Here is a 14642-nt window from a genome sequence, read left to right as displayed (position 1 = left end):
CCATTCTCAAAGCGCTTCATCTACCTGTCAATGTTAGGAATCTGATGGACTTACGAGTTCTCAATGCTTCCACCCCACTGGTGCTCACACGTGCGACTTTATCAGAGTGGTTGCTACGCTCATGATCCTCCCACCCCAGCTGTCTAGTGCTGGAATTATAAGAATGTGCCTCCATACTCAGCTAAGACTATCTTTGATTATGAGATGTAACAGAGTAAGACAGAAGCTGAGATCAATTCTCCTGTTTGCACAAATTGGCAACATAGCCCCGGGTTGCTTAGAGAAGTAATATATACATGAATACCAGAGTGGGGGTGTGGGGTCAGGAGTCAAGTTTTGGACTTGACCACTGTTCCCACAGTAGGCTCCAGGGGATGAATTCAGGTCAGACTTGCACTGCAAGCACTTACACTTGCTGAGTCATCTCAGCGGATGCAAGAAGAAAACCTTTAAAACTGCTGTTATTTTGGCTTATTGTATTCACTAATCCGAATCCAGAGGGTGGGTTTAGAGAGACTGTTGGGTTAGGTTTGAGAAAGTGACAGAACATAAAAGGAGAGACACACAGATTTAGGGGGAGGGCATTCCAGGCAGAGGATCATTTGGTACCAGAGCCAAGGCCTTGTCAGCCTTTTATGTAATGGGGCAGGTCAACCATGCTACCCATCTCTGTCCAGTTCATAGTGAGCGAGTCAAATGGTGGGCATGTGACCTACACAGACCAATCACAGCTCTCCAGAGCTGTTATGGCAGGGACAGAACGGGTCTCTCTCCAGGATTACAAATCTTAGGGGTTATTTCAGTGAGGGATCATGTTGTTGGCTGGGAAAGCTTATCTGACAATAAAGTCTCCCCAAGGCCAAGAGATGTGGGGACACACACATCTGACATTACCAAGATTTAGGCATGCAAGCCAGTTCAGTTTCTTTTTCTATTGAACTGGGTTTCAGCCCCTGTAACCAAGAGTACCCAGAACCAGGCCTGCCACAAATCACAGACCCTTCCTGTGCTGGGTTGGCAGTCTGTATGGGATGACTAGCTCGTGTTCTCTACTCTTAGGGAGTTAAATGACTGATTATGTCTCCCAAAGTGACAAACTACAGCCCAAACTGGCACACTTGAGAGGGGAATGAGAAAATCAAGTCTCATCGAATCCCTGGACACCCACTTCCAGATATTAACACATCTGGAAGGGTGTTAATATGCCTTGCCAAACTGTAAAAATCTAGTTCTCTAAGGATGGGGTGCAGATCCACAGGTCAACTACAACCCTTTCAGATGACCTTCAGTCTCTTCCTGATTTTAAAGCATCTTGCTCTGAAACTTAGGTTAATCTTCAAGTCCTGCAAGTCCTTCTGCTTCAACCCCCCAGTTGCAAGCCATGTCTGCCTGTGCCTTGTAAAGATGTGGGTGGCTGCCACCAAGTGGACACTTCAGGTGACAAGACCTGACTCTAGGGGAAAACAGGCTCCAAGGTCTTCCTCCCATACCAGTTAGTCACACAGGAGGGGCCAACCATTCTTCTCACTGCCCCTCACTGGGAGGTGTCATAAGTGGTTAAGGGTACGGGCTTTGGAACTGGGTCAGAATGTTACACCTGGTTTTCTTTGTAGCCTTAGGGGAGTGCCATCAAAATCTTAGACTTTTCTCATTGCCAAGGACCCCAAGCTAAACTTAGCATTTCAGTCTACCTTGAATCTGCTTTCTCTACTAAATGGTTGAGCCACCTGCCACTCAGACAAGCAGGTTCATCTCTCATTGTCTAATTTAACTAATTATACCTTAAATGCCCCTCCTTTTTTGCATCCCTATGGTCACCATGCAATTCAAACATCTCATCTGCACGATGCCATGGTGTTACCAGGGGAAAAACACAACATGGTCATTCCCCTGCTGGCATCCTTGAAATGTTCTTTGATCTTAGATAAAGTTAGAGGAATGTGGCATGGACACCCCTGTATGGTTTGGACTGAGACTCTGATCTCCAGGCCATCCGTTCTTATATTCTTCCTGGTATGCCAGCCATACCAGCCCTGTGTTCATCCAGCTCCGTTTCGGCTCCAGGAACTTTGCACAATGGTTCTTTCCCTGGAAGGCTCTTGGTCAATTATGTCTCAGCTTAGTTGTTCATCTAAACATCAGTCCTTCAGGGAACTGTTTTCTGATCCTCTGAAGGTCAGGACCTGGTGACCTTCCCATTTGCCATGGCTCCTGGACACACCTGGACTGTGGCACCTGCAGGGTAGCACATCTCCTGGCTCTCTGAACAGCTCAGTGATGATGGTTCTGGGACAGCCTAGGAAACCCTTCCCTAACACATGAATCATCTTAACCAGAGCTCAGAGGCTGTATAACAGCCAGGATAGTACATGTCTAGTCTGGTATAGCCCTGGCTTAAATTAAGTGATCTGGGCTCTAGATGGTAAAATGCTCTATGCTCAGGATCCAAGAAAAGGACAGTTTAGGACTGATGTGATTTTGGTGGCTCCCTTCCAGAAGGCTGAGAAGTATGAGGATCAGCTCTTAAGGTGAGTTAGTCACAGCTCTAAGGAAAGCCACCAAGTGCTGGACCAGTCTGATTGCAGGAGCTGCCAGTTATCTAACTAGTTCTGCACCTTAGAAATGACATCGCTTTAGAGTCGGAGCTGAACTTGCTTTGGAGCTGAGCGGGGCCTCCACCTCTGAAGTCAGGTGTGCCTGCAAACGGCCCTGTCAGTAGCTGCAGTATGAGTATCATGTCAGATGAATGAACTGAAGCTAGCCAGGCACCTTCAGAAACCCACAAAGACAGCGTTACCCTCTCTTGTTTCCTTATTTCCCTCCTGCAAAATCTCTAGTTTGGTCTCCAGAACATGTCTTGAAGGGCTGGAGGTGCAGCTCAGTGGCAGAGTGCCTGCTTGGATGGGTGGGTGAGGCCAGGGGTACTTAGTGGAGAAAACTAAACCAAACAATGCCAAATCTTTAAGATGGCTGCCCCTCAGGTGCAAAACAAAATGTCAGGGTAGGGGAACTAACTATTCCAACCTCCAGTCTGTTATCCACCTTCCTCTTCCCTGACTGCTCTCCAGCACTGCCAAGCTCCTCCTACCAAAGGGCTCTCTGAGCACGTCTGCTGGTCCTCTTGTCCTTTTAAGATTTCAACTCAGGGACAGCGTCTGTCTTGGACTTTCCCTTCTAAGCATGTATGACTTCAGCTCTTTTGTTACATCTTATCTGACCCCCTTTTCTCTGCATGTCCTGCTGTGTTCAAACTGCCCTGGGCAGAGATTCTCAGGAACTGTCTTGTGCATAGACTTTTTGATGCTGGCATCTCCCGCAGCCAGGAATTCCCGCTGCTTCTGGGTTTTGATCCTCATTAATGAATAACTCTTTAGGTTTCAAGATCCAACTGTTCTCTTGTCCCAAAGCCCCAAGCCTGTGCCTAAGGCTCTTGGGTCCTCCCAAGCTGAAGCCACACCTCAGCAGATCAGGAAGGAGGGTCTCTGGGCTGAGCCAGAGTAGGAAACTTGGAGGGCCTGGAAGGATGCAGCTGTGAGTGGGAGTTTAGCATGCTGGCAAACCACCCAGGGCGCTGCACCCTGCCAGCAACGTGGGCAGGAAGAGGGCAGAGGGCACAGTTCTAAGAGCACTTTTACTTTTTCCCTTCGGTAAAGCCCAGGGAGCTTTGTCAAGATCAAGTCCTTCACTCTTCCTTCAGCCACTTCAACAGCTGGGGTGCGAAGTAGGTGATGATAATGTCAGCGCCTGTGTGGAAAACAAAATGGGACGGATGTGACAGCAGCTACCAGTGCAGTTGGGAGAGACAAGAGCCAGGCAGAGGAAGGCCACCATGGAGAGGCACAACCTGGTGTCACATCCTATGGCTGAGTCTCTTGTTCTGGGCCTTGATTTGCTCATAGGTGGCATGTGCAGAGGAAGAAGCAGGCAAGTGCAAGCCTGGATGCTCTGCTGGCCTAGGGAGACCAAAGTCTAGTGCAGCACTGAGACCAGACTACAGACTCTACTTAGCTGAGTTCCTTTCTCCTCCTGCCCAGCCACCCAGCCAGGGCCGACTTAGCTCAGACCCATTGTCTCCCCATAGGTTTCAGTGATGAGCTATACAGTACCCAATCTGCTTGTTTTTGTGGACCTTTCTAGTGAGTGGGGAGTCTGCTGTTAACTCCCTGGCTGTGGAGCCTGAATAATCAGGATGGTAAGTGATAGCAACCAAACCTGCTCCCATTTACAGGGTTCCAAGCATACACTACATAATATTATCTCAGGTACTCCTCCAGACAAATATGTGCCAGGTATGGACAAGGACCCTGAGATTTATAGAAGTGGCTTACCCAACTTCTCATAACCACAGAGCTCTATGGAGGTCCTGTTTCTGTGATCACTGCATGCTTGTTCCACCCTTCTACATGTGCTTTTCTACCCATGTCTGGAGATCAGAACTTCCAGGCAAAGAATCAAAGCTTCTCAGACCTTGGGCACAATGCCCATCAGTCCCCGTGACAAAGGTCACAAACCCCACCCCTGCTTACCGGCTCTTCGAAAGGCTGTCATGGCCTCCAGTACAGCAGTCCTGAGATCAAAGGCCCCGGCCTGGGCTCCGTGCCACAACATGGCAAACTCTCCAGACACCTGGTATACTGCGAGGGGGAGCTCAGGGTGCTGCAGAGAAGGACACATGGGTTCAAGTAACTGTCCCTTCCTCCCTGCCCCATCCTGATTCACTGCCCCCTGATGATAGCCCAGCTCATTCAGAATCTGTCCAGCCAGAGCTGTCCAAAGGCTCCTGTGAGCCCTGGCAGGAGAACAAGCTAATACCTAGGCAGGGATGGGAGGAGAGGGCTCCGGTTCAGGGTCATACTGCTTCTGGCTCAGAGACTGATCCAAAAACTCCTCCATTCAGGGCCCACTGTAGGAAACAAGCTCTCCCACCCCGAGTCTGAGCTCACCTTATCCTTCACCTCCCGCACCATATCCAGGTAGGGCAATCCCGGCTTCACCATGAGCATGTCAGCTCCTTCTTGAATATCCCGGGCCTAGGGATGAGGTGAAGTGTTGGCAGTGCCTGAGACATGGACAGGACAGGGCAGAGTGGGTGCGTGTGGGGCTTAAGTTCTGATCACTCACCACTGCTCGGAGGGCCAGGCCTCGGGCTCCAGGAGGCAGCTGATAACAGCGTCGGTCTCCAAAAGCTGGGCTTGACTGAGCTGCATCCCTGCAAGAGAGCATCACAATGATGGGGGCCAGCTTCAGGTGAACGAACCAGGCATTTAACAGACCACTGCTGGTGCCACTCACCGGAAAGGACCATAGAAACAGGAGGCAAATTTGGCACTATAGCTCATCACAGAGACCTATAGGGAAGACAATGGGGCCTAGGCTGAGTCAGCTCCTCCCCAATCCCAGGGGTAAAGTGACAGGGAAAGGTCCTCAGGCAGGAAGAAAAGGACGTATAATCCAGTCTCATCCAACACTAGGCCTTAATCTCTCTATCTGAGGTTGAGATAGATCCCAAAGGCTTCATCCAGCATTGCTCTCAACTTTGTGATTCACTGTGTCTATGTGGGTTCATGTGTGGATGCATGTGTGTGCCGATAAATGTGTGTGTACATATGCACGTGGAGCTCAGAGAACAACTTCAGCATCATTCCTCAGCTGCCATCACCTTTTGTTTGAGACAGGTATCTCTCACTGGCCTAGAACTTTACCAAGGGTAGGCTAGCTAGCCAGCAAGCTCAACCTCACCATAACTGGGGGTACAAGCATATACCACCATGCCTGCTTTTACGTGGGTTGGGGGAACTGAACTCCGGTCTCCACCTTTGCAAGCAAGTGCTTTATTGACTGAGCCATACTCCTAGGGCTGGCCCAGGCCCTCTCCTCCCATCCATCCCCACTCCCCTCCCTGCCCTCAGCCGATACCCTGTTGCCAAGTCCATGTTTTAGCAGGGCAGCCTTGATGGCCTCAACTCTTCCATCCATCATATCTGATGGAGCTACAACCTGACAGCCTGAAAAACAAAGGGTGGCCTTCAGAATTCTGGATCTCTCAGCTCCATTATGCCACCTTCCTGTCCCCACTGCTAGGGGGCTCACTCACCTGCCTTGGCATAGGCCAGTGCCACCTCTGCCAACCGCTGTCGGCTTTCCTCTGCTAGGAATGCTCCATTTTCACTCAGGAGGCCTGGGGGACAGGTGGATAGATTTGGGGGTGCACCTTGAGTCCTTGCATGTGCCTACCCTGGAGGAAAGCTGGGCTTGAATAAGAGGGGGTGTGGGAGCTCACCACAATGGCCATGGGAGGTGTAGGGGCACAAGCAGACGTCACAGGCCACCAGCAGGGTAGGGAAGGTCTTCCTCAGCAGACGGACAGCCTCAATAGTTGGGGAGTCCTCCGAGTCAGCTGCAGAGCCCTGTTCATCCTGGAGGCAGGGGAAGGACAAGGTGGTATTATCTATTACAGATGCTTTTCAGAAGGCGTGGTGGTTGCCATCAAAGACCAGGCCCAACACTCTCCTTTCGTCCCATCACACTCTGGATGAGGATGCACTGGACTGTCTCCATTTGTAGAGAGGACAGCAGAAGCCGGGAGAGGGGTCTTGACTCACCCAGTTAGGGGTCACAGTCCTACTTATGAGCTTCCTGACCTTGGGCCAAAGGCAGGCAATACAGCAATGTAACTGTGGCCCCAAAGCTGGCACAAGGCAGAGCAAGGACACAGTGAGTATGGCACTTCAGTCCCTCCTTACTCTGTCTTCCTTCTTCCTTCCTTATACGTGTATACATGTGTTCGCATGTATGTGTGTCTGTGTGAGCGCGTGCACAGGTGCATGTGTGCATAGGGACCATAGGTCAAAGCTGGGTGTCTTCCTTAATCATTCTTCACCTTCAATTTCTTTGCTTTGAAGACATGGTCTCATTGTATAGCTCTGCCTGGCCTAGAACTAGCTATACAGACCATGCTGGCTTTGAACTCAGAGAGCTATGCCCGCCCCACATGCAAGCTCATGCTGGGACTACAGATGTGTACCACCATGTCACAGGTTCTCATTGAACCTGGAGCTCTCCAATTTAGGCAGATTAGCTGCCCAGCAAACCCCAGGGACCCATGTGTTTCTGCCTCCTCAGTGCTGGTATTACAGGCATGCACTGCTCAGCTTTTCAACACGGGTCTTGAAATTGAACTCAGATCCTCAAGCTCGAGCAGCAAGCACTTTACAGATGGAGCCTCTGCCCAGTCCTCATCTTCCCTTCTCAACTCTTCCATTTTTCACCTTGGGAACTCTGCTGGGGACGCCAAAAATCAGGACACAGCGCAGGCCAGCTTCCACCAGCGGTCTCAGCATCTCCTCTAGCTGGTTTACGCCATACCTGGGGGGGAAGAGGGGGGAAGGAAGTATGAAGAGCTAAGGTAACAGGCTCCCTGCCCAGGCCTACACCCCTTCAAACAATGCTTCGGCTAAAAGCCAAGCTGCAGGCTGGGGTTACAGCTCTGTGATAACACGCTTGCATGTGGGAGTTCCTCAGTAAAATCCTCAGTGCCGGGCAGTGGTGGCGCATGCCTTTAATCCCAGCGCTTGGGAGGCAGAGGCAGGCAGATTTCTGAGTTTGAGGCCAGCCTGGTCTACAGAGTGAGTTCCAGGATAGCCAGGGCTACACAGAGAAACCCTGTCTTGAAAAAAAAGAAAAAAAAAAAAAAAAAAAAGAAAATCCCCAATGAAGAGCCAAGCCGTGCAGGGACCAGGAGGGTGCAAGACCCACAGTCCAGGGATAAACAGTAACATACCCACCACGGAAGTGGGCAAATGATGTCGCAAACAGCCGAGCTATGGAGTTAGCTGTGGCAGACTCCTCCGTGGCTTTTAGTCAAGTCCCATCTCAAGCCCAATTTCTGCCCGTAGCAGCCTCTGTCACAATGTCTCCAATGATAGAATGCTTCTCACTTTACGAGGTCGCCCTCTGCACTGGCTAACAGCTTAGTCTCCCATGAAATCCTTCTTTCCACGGTGCCCTTCTGAATCTGCTACCTATTGGGCATGCTTCTATTTCCTGGTACCTTCACCCATGAAATCTCTCCTCCTACCACCCCCTTGACAGCCACCATGCCTCCTACCTGGCCACTCCCGGGAGGCTGGCAATAGGCTGGACATCATCCGGAACATCTCTGTAAGAACAGGGGAGAGCTGGAGATTGGTGGCTGTGGGAAGGGCCAGTGGCGACAGTGACAGTGCCTGGGAAGGATGGAACGGAGGCTGGGAAGGGACATGGAAATAGAGATGGAGGAAATGGGAGGATCCTATGTGTGGCTCCCCCCCCCCCCCATGTGGGCAAGCCCGGACCCTAAAATAACATCAGAACAGTTATGGTGTGGCAGTGAGAGCAACTGTACTAAAAGAACAGCAGTCGCAAGAAAGACTTGGGACTCTAGATACACTCTGACTTAAGTGACCTTGGCCAAGATGTAGCACCTTCTTTTCAGGGCTAGTATGGTTCCAAAGATTACTGTCCTTAACCTCTCAGGCCACTCACAAAACCTTGTTTCACTACAGCCCGCTTTAAGGCCCCCCTCTTCCCAACAATCCCGATGCCTGTTCCAGCCACACATGTCCTCCTACCCTAGGCAGATCCAAGGCCTGGCCCATTTTGGGGGACTCACGTGACAAAGATGGGATAGATGAGGTTGGAGGCACTGACGGTGGAGGCGGCGGTCTGCCAGGTCCGAAGCAGTGGGTGAAAGTAGCCACCGTGCAGAACGGACTGGTGATGCATGGTGGGGGCCAGTGGAACACTGAGCAGTCTGCTAGATGGAGTTTAGGCTCCTGGGTGTCTGCTGCCTCAGCTCTGTAGGGGGCATCAGGAAACAAAAGACAGAGTCCCTGTGCCTGGGGTCCCATCTGGAAGGCAGCTCTTCCATGGTCTTGCCTATTCCCTCTCCAGCCTGTGCTACCCATGGTGTGTGGTTTTACCAACTGCTGACCCTCCAGGGCAAGGTAAGGCAGGGAGACCTGTAGAACTCTCAGAGCAATTTCAGTGTAATAATAGCATTTGGGCCATGGTTCACAGGACTGCTAGTTAAAAGACAAAACAAAACAAGACTAGTTTTCTAGTAACTTTAAATTATGTCTTATCAAAGACTCGGAAAATTAGGAATAAAAGAGAAACCGGTTCTTCCTTGTGCTCACTCTGAGAGGCACTGACCACTGTAGCATTCAAACTTCAATTGCTCCACGAAAAATGCCCACGATTATGGCAGATTCAGATGTTACAATTTTTTTTTTTTTTTTTTTTTTGTGATGCCATGGATTGAACCCATGGGCTTTGCACATGTCAGGCAAGCATTCAACGACTGAGTTATAGCCCCAGCCTGAGGTTTTGTTATTTTGAGATAGGGTTTCACTACGTAATTCAGGCTGGCCTCAAACCTGCTTGGCAAGAACTTTAGATAAGCAGAAAATAAAATGCCCTGGAAATTCTGCTGTTAGTGCAAAGTACTGCTAAAACCTTGCTATGTGGGCTGAGGCACTAGGCTCAGTGCTCCAAGGTCATCAAGCACCACGTACATGACCGACATGGGACACGCACATGCCCCTTCACTGTATGGTGGCCTCTAAAGAGCTCTGGCTACCAAGGAGCCTTCTGCACCAGCCAATCAGTGTCCCACACGGTACTTTCTTGTCTTCCCTCTTCCCATTTTGTTGGTTTTCTTTTGAGACAGGGCTAGCCCTGAATTTCCTATGTAGCTAAGGATGACCATGGACTCCTGATCCTCCTATGCCTACCTCCCAAGGGCGGCCATGATGGGATACTGAGACCGGAACCCCAGGCTTCCATGCATGTTAGGCAAGCACCTGTTTCGTGATGCCATGCTGTCCCCTCCCCCTAGAAGGTCTACACTCTGCACAGCCTTCCCTCAAATAAGCATGCTACCAACTTCTCCCTCTCCCTCTGTGGCTTCCTTCTTGCCCACTTCACAATCCCTCTTATATAATAGTTCCTTGTGGCACTGGCTTATCTTGTGGCTAGTTGACAGAGCTTCTGGAGGGCAGGGACTGTGCTGAGTTCATGTCTGCCTCCCACACCAGCTCTCCCCACGCACTGACTCTAGCATAGAGCAGATATTTCATCCACCGAGAACAAGACAATAAGTACATGCTTCAACTAAGTGATAGAAGACCGAAGGAAACCTGGGTGTCACATTATTTCAGGAGCACCTACTGTGTGCCAGCCCAGTATAGCACCCTCATAGGTGCTTTCTGGAAGTCACAGGCCTGTCCCTGGAGGCAAGGCTGATAAGTATACTATAGAACCTGGCAGCGTGAGCCTACATGATCCATGGGCCCAGACAGGAGGGCAGAGGAGTTTGTAGAAGACAGGGCTTGGGCTCTGTTCTGCAAGATGTGTGAATCTGGCAGGGGTAGAGACAGCGCTACCTCATGAAAGTGAATGGGGAAGATTGCTGACTGGTCTGAAGCCTTGAGGATGTAGCAGAGGTCATTCAGATGGAGGGGTTCTGACAGGGACAAGTTCTGAGCAGCAAATAAGGTACTGGCCTGGCCGGAGCCTGGCTTTGAGAGGACTCTGTAGCTGTGGAGAGCAAACAGGAAGCAGAGGACCACAGGAGCCATGGGAGGCCAGGAAGCGGAGAAGGAAGGGCCATCTTGAGCAGATGCCCAGAGGCTGTCCCTTAGGGCGGATGCTCTGACCCAGGGGGCAGCAGAGACAGGGACAAGACAGGAAGAGGGTGGAGGGGACTCAGAGTTGGACAGCCAGCTCCATTTTAGACATTTCCTTTTGGCTAAGCAGCTAAGTAGTTAGAAAGAAAAAGAAAGAAAGAAAGAAAGAAAGAAAGAAAGAAAGAAAGAAAGACAGAAAGAAAGAAAGGAAAGAGAGAGAAAGAGAGAGAGAGAGAGAGAAGGGAGAGAGGGAGGGAGGGAGGAAAAGAAGGAAGGAAGGAAGGAAGGAAGGAAGGAAGGAAGGAAGGAAGGAAGAAAAGAGAAAAAGCCACAGATAGTAGAGGCTGGAAGGCTTGAATCTCTGCTCCTCCAACAAAGGGGACATCAAGGACCAGAGGGGGCAGGTACTTACCCAAAATCCTACAGCAAATTAAAAGTGAAAAGAAGCCCAGAACCCAGGAGATCCTTCAGTGTGCTTGGCTGTCCTCCCCCCTCTCTGCCTCTTTCAGCTCCCTCCCAAGCAGCTCAGGGGCCCAGTCTTATCCCCTGTCCCTCCTTGCTGGGGTTGAGGTTATCAGGAGCCACACAAGGACCAGCCCTGCTACCACACCCCTAGGTGGGCCAGCCTCATCACAGGACACAAGAGGACTCCTAAATAACAGACTCAGCACATTCAAGGGTTTACCTATACTCTTTGTGCAGAATTTGGTTTTCACATCTGCCAGGAGAAGCCCAAAGATGTAAAACTTATTTGCTCAAAATGACATAGCTGGTTAATGATAAAGCCAGAATCTGAATCTGTGCTGGACTCCCGATGGGCTCCCTTTACCTAGGTGCACGGCGCTGAAGGTGGTACTTCATCTCATTTAAGTTTCATTGCGAAATCAACATAACTCTTAGCAATTATGAAATAGAGGCTGAGAGAGAGAGGTTACAGAACTCGTTCAATGCCATTTTGGATTGGAGTCAGGTTTTGAAACCAGGCGCATATCTGGATTCATCTGCCCAAGAATCAACTCTGTAGCAGGCCCTGGCTTCTGGAATCCACACCTGCATTCCCTGACGTTCACTCATCTCCTTTAAGAGCTTAAGGGAACAACTGATAGGCCATCTGCCTAAAAGTAAAACTTGGGAGAGCCGCCTAGGAGCTGCACTGCCCAGATTCTACTTCAGGGTGACTGGGTGAGGAGGGAGGGGAAGAGCGGAGAGGCATGTGAGGAGACACACCTCAGCAGCTCCTGTTTGCTTGTGGTGGGACTGAACCCCTGAACCCCTATGCTCCACCACCGAGTTACATCCCCAGCCAGAACACCCCAATTTTGATTTAGGCTTTGTTTGTTTTTGGACCTTTAAAGGCTTATTTTATGGCTAAGAGTGTTCTGCTTACATGCCTGCATATGTATCACATATTTGCAGTGCTCACAGAGTTCAGAAGAGGTTGTATGATACCCCGAAACTAGAGTTGCTTATGGTTGTTAAGTCAACCAAACCCAGATCCTCTGGGAGAGCAACACATGCTCTTAATCACTGAGATATCCCCTGCCCGGATTTAGGTTTTTATTTTGGCCACTACATAAAACTGAAAGAGATGTTGGTGCAAATTTAAAAGAAAAAAATTATATTCAATCCCTCATGTTTTGATAGGAGAAATGAAGGGATGGAAGGCCACTCGAGCTCACAGTGAGTGAGGCAGAGGTAGGAACTGACCTGAGGGCCCTGACTTCCAGACCAGTGTCCTCTACTACACAGTGTGTGACAGCAGATGCATAATGAGTGGAAAAGTGCCCAGAGTTGCTTCTGTTTTATGGAACCAACTCTAGATCAGGGTTTTGCTTTGAGAGAAGTCCTTCAGAGTCTAGAAGATTTCCAAACATGGGCAGGGCATTTTCCTCAAATTAAGGGGGTTTACAAACTTGAGCTTAAACCCTGTGTCTCATACAGGAACACAGGGGCCTAGGAATACAGGAACACAGGACCATAGGGGCCCAGGCCACCATCTCTCCCATTTTAAAACAGGTTCACAATGCTAGCAAGCTGTACAAGGCGTTGCAGAAAGAACTGTCTCTGGGCCAAGCAATCCCAGAGTTGACTCTGTAACTTTGGGCAAGGCCTTTCAGATCCTCCCCCAACTTTTTTTTTTTTCTTCAAAATTTAAAATGTGCTGATATTATCAAGCCTGCATGCTGTAGGGATCAGATTAATGATGAGGTGTGTCTGACACCACGGTAGCAGCAAGTAACGTTACATTTAAATCTATGGCCAATGCTGAGCTGGGATGAGTACACTGTACTGTACGTGACCCTTCGCCACAACTAGGGAAGGACATACATTCCATCTACTGCCTGAGGTGAGACAGGATGGGGCCCTCCAGCAGCATGTGCTAGACAAGGAAACCGAACACTGCAGAGGGTAGTTTCTTAGAGACGTTGCAGGGTAGCTTTTCTGAAAGACTGTAAGGGTTTCACCTTCCTTAGGAGGCAGCATCCTCCAACCTGGGAGTGAGCCTGCTACAGGGAGCAGCTGAGAGACAGAGCTTCAGGGCCTGGGCTCCCAGGTTGTGTCCCACAAAGGATTCCAGAGGCTGTGCTCTTGGCATAAATAGCAGTGAAGTGGTGCCAGCTCGAGCAGGCTCTGCACTGGCTAGGGAGGGGACAAGTTAGGAGGGCCAGCTAGGTAGAAGGTTCGAAACTGGCAAATGTGAAATCCAAAGAGGCCCAGGAAAGGCATCTGTGGGCAGCTCTGAAGAGGGACTCCCGGTGGCCCATTTGTGATTCCTCCATACTCTAGCTGTCACCAGTGTTAGAAGGAGGGATTAAAGAACTAGACCTTGTCTAGTGTGCTGGCTTAATCTCTCCTGCTGCCCAGGTTTAGTTGCCTTTTCACAGACTGCTAAAATATTCTGGCTGAGAGCTTCTACATCAAACAACTGTAAAATTGAACTCTGAGAAGGGCAGGTACTGAGTAGGGATCATACAGCAGGTCAGCTATAAACACGGTCTAAAATTCTGGAGTCTAGCAGCCCTCAATCCTCACCATGACTTTTGACATTAGAAGGACAGAGTTCACACATATTTCCAATATGGAAGAGCGGACAGAGAGTCCAGGTGAGTGTAGGAGAAGAAAGAGGTTTAACCTAGATCTGGCCACCGCTGCTAGCAGGGTGGTTAAATGTGTGACTTAGGGATTTAAAAGGCATGGGGACAAACTCTTGTTTCAAGATGCATGACCTCTTGTTTTATGTGGTCTGGGGCTTAAGCGGATCTCAATGGGTTGTTGTATGACTGAATGAGCAGAAGCAGGAGAGACCTAGTACAGATGGTCCTTATTGTTTTCCCCACTTCTCCAGCCTGCCAGACACCTCGCGCTCGGCAGAAACCGAGACTACCCCTGCGGCCTCCGAGAAAGGGGGCGGGTGGAGCGCAGCTTTGAGTCCCTAAGCCTGGGCGCCGCAAGACCGTGTAGCGGCAAGAATCCCGCCCACTCTAGTAAGTGCATAGGGACAGCGTCTCCGCTGCAGCGTCAGAGCTTCGGGAACACAGCGCCATAGGGGTACACCTCGCTTTGTTCTGGGGTCGTCTTCCCAACCCGCCACTTCCCAGAGGCCGGCGCCCGCTCACCTACCAGGGACGCCGCTCGCAGCCGCTCGGAGCCGGGGTTCACGACACCGCGCTCTCCCGCTCTAAAAGCGCAAGCCCACGTGGGGGCGGGGCGGCTCACCCGGAAGCGGCTCCCATACCGCCCGCCCCTACGGGAATGCAGCCTACGCTCCCTCCCTTCGGGGCATTCTCTGGATCCTTGGTCAGCTCGCAAGGTCAGTTCCACGCTTAGGGCTGGAATCCTGGCCAATCCATAGTCTCCGAGGAGCCCGAGAGGCCGCCCATTCCCTCCACCCCCCAACCTCGGGCCTCACTTGAGGAGGGAAGGCCCGAGGGGGTCCACGTGGGCATTCGGAGCCTCTGGGAGGGGCTCTGGCTT

General features: G+C 50.6%; 1 protein-coding gene across 3 annotated transcripts; it reads right to left on the bottom strand.

Moving 5' to 3' along the window:
* Positions 1-3612: 3612 nt before the first annotated feature.
* Alad (aminolevulinate dehydratase) lies at positions 3613-14432 on the bottom strand. Of its 3 annotated transcripts, none has more exons than XM_034502962.2 (12): positions 14289-14432; positions 8651-8835; positions 8108-8158; positions 7269-7365; positions 6281-6416; positions 6095-6178; positions 5917-6005; positions 5293-5348; positions 5122-5209; positions 4944-5030; positions 4527-4656; positions 3613-3744 (listed from the first exon to the last, which is right to left on the bottom strand). In XM_034502962.2, the coding sequence occupies exons 2-12, from the start codon at positions 8761-8763 to the stop codon at positions 3683-3685; spliced, it is 993 nt and encodes a 330-aa protein (XP_034358853.1). In that variant the 5' UTR covers positions 8764-8835; positions 14289-14432; the 3' UTR covers positions 3613-3682. The 3 variants fall into 3 exon arrangements, with proteins under 3 accessions (XP_034358853.1, XP_076790963.1, XP_076790964.1); XM_076934848.1 differs by having other exon boundaries at positions 14285-14410; XM_076934849.1 differs by lacking the exon at positions 14289-14432 and adding an exon at positions 11080-11203.
* Positions 14433-14642: the final 210 nt, after the last annotated feature.

Source organism: Arvicanthis niloticus, chromosome 5, assembly GCF_011762505.2.
Source record: "Arvicanthis niloticus isolate mArvNil1 chromosome 5, mArvNil1.pat.X, whole genome shotgun sequence".
NCBI lineage: Eukaryota > Metazoa > Chordata > Mammalia > Rodentia > Muridae > Arvicanthis > Arvicanthis niloticus.
Note: the sequence above shows the minus strand (reverse complement) of the source record. Positions and strands in the feature narration are given on the sequence as shown.